General features: G+C 42.2%; 1 protein-coding gene across 1 annotated transcript; it reads right to left on the bottom strand.

The window, feature by feature from the left end:
• Nucleotides 1-419: 419 nt before the first annotated feature.
• On the bottom strand, nt 420-3,575 carry Pmar_PMAR028080 (hypothetical protein; the record flags this gene model as incomplete). The annotated part of the gene is made up of 5 exons (XM_002775999.1): nt 420-494; nt 806-914; nt 2,097-2,186; nt 2,976-3,064; nt 3,558-3,575. 5 exons carry the CDS (start codon nt 3,573-3,575, stop codon nt 420-422), a joined length of 381 nt encoding a protein of 126 aa, XP_002776045.1.
• Between the last annotated feature and the right edge of the window lie 2,684 nt (nt 3,576-6,259).

Genomic DNA, 6,259 nt, shown 5'->3' with positions numbered 1-6,259 from the left:
GCTCTCAGTGCGTTAACCATACGAGTTCTTCTCGCGCCGCTTCTTCTAAAGCGTCGGCCTCCTGTGTGAACATGCGTGCCTCCGTCCGATGCGACCAGGCTTCTTCCAGACACGTTAATTCTTCACTGGACAGCTCTGATGAATCAACAATTAGTTGAACTCAGACAGATCGATTACCTCGGAGGCTCTCGGGAGTAGGAATTTCCATCGTGTCTAGATAGAAAACAATTAACCGTGCTCGCTCAACATTGATCCAATGCTCACTCAAGTGATAAAAAAATTCGGCTTACTACTGTACCACTGCGAGAGAAAAATTAGAAAAAAATCCCAAAAAATGTCCTGTTTTCCTGAATTTCGCTCCACAAGGGAGTACGATAGGAGTTGAGGTCTTTTGGGTAGCGTGGAAACTCTCTTGCGAATTATTCGTGAGCTTCACCTCTTTCAGTTTCGAGGTTGTTTCCTCGACTTTTGCTCAGGCGTACAGCTGGCGCCGCCTGAGATATCAGAGCCTCTACAGTGGAGTTTCACCCCAGTGATATGAAAAACACTAGTGAAGAATACATTTCACGACTACTGCATATCACCGCAAATATGGCGTTTTTCACTGAGTATTACGCCACTTCACGTGAAACGGATGGAACTCCATTGAGAAAAATAGGGCGATATGTCCGGTGTAATTAGTAAAGTATTTTTCAATTCACTTCATATCGCGAATATCGCGTTTTTCACATGTAGTATAACGCTCCTCCGCGTGAAACAGATGAAACCCTGATATTCCAGGTTTAAAATCAAATCCCGAGCTCACCAAAGTCTTGCTAGGAGCCGCTCTTTCCTCAGGAGTCTCACGTAGCTTCGTAAACTCAGCCACGAGAGCTGCATTTCTTTCCTCCTCAACAAATCGATCGCCTTCAAGTCTGATCGATAAGATCATGATATTCGCCAGTGTCAGGATATACACTGACGTGAGCTATAGATGCTATACCCTATAACAATGGCGTGTTGAAATATACGTTCGCATTCCTCAGCTGAGCTTCCCAACTCACCATAGGAGTTTACATAGGAACTTGGGTAGAAGTGTACTAAATTCAGTACGAACCCCTCAAAATTTTCCCACAATTTTCGTATTATCACCAACACATGTTGATGAACAGTTATGCACATTTTCCCACACTGTGACAATGTGGTAATATTACTCTAGTGCGAGTATAGAGGCATTGTCCCCGAGACACTAAGAGGATAACCTCAGTGCTAGTCGCCTCACCAGAGTAATATTTGCAATATTATCACAACCGTATTGTGGGACATGATTTTATATTTCATTATATACGTCGTGACAATAATGATAGATATATAACTCTATCAGTGTTGGAGTAGGTTGTTTGCTTCCCTCAGCTGAGCTCAGGATTTTCCTATACAGTGTTGGAGTAGGAATATATGTTTGCTTTCCTCAGCTGAGCTCAGAAGAGTTTCCTATACAGTGTTGGAGTAGGAATATATGTTACCGCTTTCCTCAGCTGAGCTCAGAAGAGTTTCCTATACAGTGTTGGAGTAGGAATATATGTTATCGCTTTCCTCAGCTGCTGAGCTCAGAAGAGTTTCCTATACAGTGTTGGAGTAGGAATATATGTTATCGCTTTCCTCAGCTGAGCTCAGAAGAGTTTCCTATACAGTGTTGGAGTAGGAATATATGTTATCGCTTTCCTCAGCTGCTGAGCTCAGAAGAGTTTCCTATACAGTGTTGGAGTAGGAATAAATGTCCGCTTTCCTCAGCTAAGCTCAGAAGAGTTCCCTCACTAACCATAGGAGTTCATATGGGCGAGCGGAAATCTCACCAGCGCAAAACGTTATATAAAAAGGCTGTTGCATGCATGATTTTTGCGAGGTGGTTGATGTTCACACATAAGTTCGTGGTCCAGGAGCGCCAAGGTCTTCATGTTGTCCACGAAGTTTTCAAACATTGGAGTTTCACCACCCTAGTGATATGAAAAACACATTTCACGACCACGACATATCACCGAGAATATCGCGTTTTTCGCCGAGTTTTACGCCACTTCACGTAAAACGGGTGAAACTCCACTCCTTATAAAACAACCTACTTCTTAATGACTTCACCCAATTCCCTTCTTCGACCATCACGAAGTGCCACCCAGGCATTAGTCAAACCAGTGGCACTCAACCCGAGGAATCTGAAGGCACGCCGGTGTAAACTACCACGAAATTGGTGTAAACTATGCATCGCTCAAATTAGTGGAGTTTCACCCGTGATATGGGAAACACTAGTGAAATACATATTTTACGACTACTACAGGCCGCGCAAATCGCGTTTTTCACCAAGTTTTACGCCACTTCACGTAAAACGGGTGAAACTCCAGTGTTGGAGGAATATATGCTTGCTTTCCTCAACTGAGTGTATCTCATCATCACCATTATATATGACTAACAGTCACGAATATAACCGTTTCACTTCGGTATATGATAACTCGTGACAATATCTGAAGCCTTGTCAAACTTTCAGCTGGGAAAATTACTCAGAGAAAAAACACAGTACGGTTTCGTGTGAAAGCCGCGAAAACTATTTGTCATTGCATCTGACTAACGGTCAAGAATATGACTGTCTACCATGAGGGCAGATTTCATGGAGTCATAATTTCTAAAAAGTTTGTATACGGTAGTACTAAGTCCAACCGTACACACGTGTGATGAGACTCTTATCTCATACTTATGAAAATGCCATCAATGGAGTTTCACGACCCGTTTTACGTGAAGTGGCGTGATACTCTGTGAAAAACGCGATATTCGCGGTGATATGCAGTAGTCGTGAAATATATTTTTCATATCACTAGGGTGGTGAAACTCAATGTGTGATCACCCACAACTATATCTAAGCCTTCTCAAAGTTACAGCCTGAAACGCTTCCTATTTACTAAAAATTCTCCATGAAAAAAATACTTTTCTTTTTCCCAAAATTCTCTCACCTCACAGGCCACCACCAAGATGCGAATCCATTTCCCACACCTTCCCCTTGCATAGGCGTTGAAGTGTCCAGAGGATCCGAATTGTGTAACTGTATACACCACTGCGAGCAAATATGCACATGATCAACTATATGTGTTGACAACACTATGAGAACTCTGAACACCTTCAACCAAGTTCATATATAAACTTCTATAATTAGTGAGGAAACTCTTCTGAGCTCAGCTGAGGAAAGCGAGCATATATTCCTACTCCAACACTGTATAGGGAACTCCTGAGCTCAGCTGAGGAAAGCGAACATATATTCCTACTCCAACATTGTATAGGAAACTCCTGAGCTCAACTGAGGAAAGCAAACATATATTCCTACTCCAACACTGTATAGGAAACTCCTGAGCTCAGCTGAGGAAAGCGATCACATATATTCCTACTCCAACACTGTATAGGAAACTCTTCTGAGCTCAGCTGAGGAAAGCGAGCATGTATTCCTACTCCAACACTGTATAAGAAATTTTATATGAATATTCATACGAAGTTCCCATAACAATTAATTCTTCCCGACTTCGCTTCACAAACACACTTACCTGTGGTGCGCTAGCCATTATTAATTTCGGCGTGCCATAAGCTGAGTTATAGCGACTTCGTATTGTGCCGATTCGAGCAGCGATCGAGGGTAGATCGTAATGTCCATGTTCAGACATAGTGACGGGGTTGCCAAAAACAGCCCTCGGATTCCCAGGAGAATCTACAACAATCAATACATTCCGTGAGAAAAAAAATACATATATTATTTTTTTGGGGAAAAATTGGAAATAATCAGTAGAGTTTCACCACCCGTTTTACGTGAAGTGGCGTAAAACTCGATTCAGTGAAAACCGTTTTCGTTTTTTTCCCGTTTTTGTGAAGAACGCGATATTCGCGGTGATATGCAGTAGTCGTGAAGTATTTTTTTCACTAGTGTTCTCCATATCACCGGTATCTTTCACAGAGGTCGAAAATCTGTGCGAGAATTATGATAAGAACTATCGAGGTGAAGTAAGCGGTCAACCCTAAAGGGAAATCGCGCGAATTTCGTACAGATTTGCAACCCGTCCATCGCTGACAGCTCGCGCGCCATTTTTGCTCAGAGTTCGACGCATACTGTTTTTATGTATTTTTCTGCACATCCATGAATACATGAAACTCTTTTCATAATTCACCCATCGTCCGAATCACCGTAGTTGTTCTAAAACTATTCGTCTTGCACGCATGCGCAACGCGAAGTAGCATTTCATACCGTATACGCTCCGTTCGAGAGGCAACTGTATTTTCCTTATATAAGCGCAGTCTTAGTTCTCACTCATTTTTTAAGATGCAACATAATTTTCCGCTCGCATATCAACTTGACACATACTGCCAATCACTTCAAATATTTCGAGAAATTTCCGAATCTACTTACAGGTGAATCTCCGAATTCTCGTCATGAAATCTTCGAATTCAGGATTGGGGAACAACAGCGCCGCCCAACGAGACAAGCACATCCTCAAACACTCAGCAGCAGTTCCTGACAACAGTGGGAGGAGTAGGAATATATGTTTGCTTCCCTCAGCTGAGCTCAGAAGAGTTTCCTATACAGTGTTGGAGTAGGAATATATGTTCGCTTTCCTCAGCCGAGCTCAGAAGAGTTTCCTATACAGTGCTGGAGTAGGAATATATGTTCGCTTCCCTCAGCTGAGCTCAGAAGAGTTCCCCATACAGTGTTGGAGTAGGAATATATGTTCGCTTTCCTCAGCTGAGCTCAGAAGAGTTTCCTATACAGTGTTAGAGTAGCAATATATGCAATCGCTTTTCTCAGCTAAGCTCAAGATCACATGCAAAATCGAGTAGTAATGTACAAAATCCCACAATACTTTTCTCCGAATTTTCATATTCTCACCAACACACGTAGTTGACCATGTGCATATTTCCCAAAATCTCACCCGGGCCAGCAATTGCGTCCGCCAGCCTCACAGAAAATATATCTTTTATCAGCCCCTTAGATGTTCGCTCAGTGCCAACAGAAATAACTCCAGCAAATTTTCCATCATGAAAAACTCCAATATGCAGCGCGCGCCCAGCCGCGGTCTCCTCCTCCATACGTTGCAAGCGAAAGTGAACAAGACGTCGTAGAGCTTCGACGTTCTGAAATAATCATCAGCACGTCCAGACGATGTCACTAAATTGTCTGTCCTAGATCACTAAAAGTAGCGTTTTGTTGAGCACGAAAGTGAGGTAAAACTACAATTCAGCTTTTCTACGTTCGGCAACAATCTTTATTGTTTCACATTCAGATAACAAACGGAAAATCGAACAACTTCATTTCATAAAACAACCCTTATGGTGCTCCTAATCTCAAGTTGAGATCAGGGCAGCCCGACTGCCCAGGGATCACTGATCCGCTTATCAATGGCACGCACTGAGTGCACGAAGGAGGGCTGAGTGCAAGTGCGTCAATGAAGGGAGTCTAGATAAAGCCCTGAGCTCAACGTGAGTTGAAAGTTTCAAAACACGTTGAGTTTCAATATGAAAGTAAAATTCGGCTTTCCTACGTTCAACTAGAGTTCTGAGCTCATTACATTGTGAGGGCAAAAAAACCAAAATTAAAGAAAACTATTTAAAATTTTATTTCATAAAGAGCATTTACCTCCTTTTTATCATCATGTAGAGATTGTCCCCGTTTCACAATTATCTGTCTCCGATTTTTGTGTTAGCTGTGTAATTTTAGCGTGACGCCAGCTCGCGTACATATAAGGTTCTAGCTAACTAAGTATACTACTCCTATTCACTACAAGTATACTTAGGCTTCGGCTAAATTCACTACACTATCTACCTCAACGCTTCCACTCCCACAGTTCAGCAACAAGTCACTATTCACTTCGACGATCTCATCAACGAGCACCGCTGTGAGCAAACCAACCTCCAGGTTGGCAGAGACCTAAACGAACGAAACAGAGCGAACTACATATGTTGGCGACGATATGGGAATTCTGAAGGGAAATTTTGCTTTCTGAGCACTGATGTACACTTCTACAGTTAGTGAGGGAACTTCCAAGCTCAGCTGAGGAAAGCGAATATATATTCCTCCAACATTAGAAGGGAAAGAAGTTCTTGCTCCTGAGCTCGTCAAACAGAACAATTCACAACATTGTTGAGAAATATGCACATGATCAACCACGTATGTTGATGACAATATGAAAATAGTGATGAAGTTTCGAGAAATTCTCATTCTTCGTGAATGTAAACTGTTTGATCTCTCGTTATATAGCAT

This window comes from Perkinsus marinus, assembly GCF_000006405.1.
Source record: "Perkinsus marinus ATCC 50983 genomic scaffold scf_1104296954872, whole genome shotgun sequence".
NCBI lineage: Eukaryota > Perkinsozoa > Perkinsida > Perkinsidae > Perkinsus > Perkinsus marinus.
The sequence above is the reverse complement of the archived record's forward strand: the minus strand, read 5'-3'. Positions and strand labels throughout refer to the sequence as shown.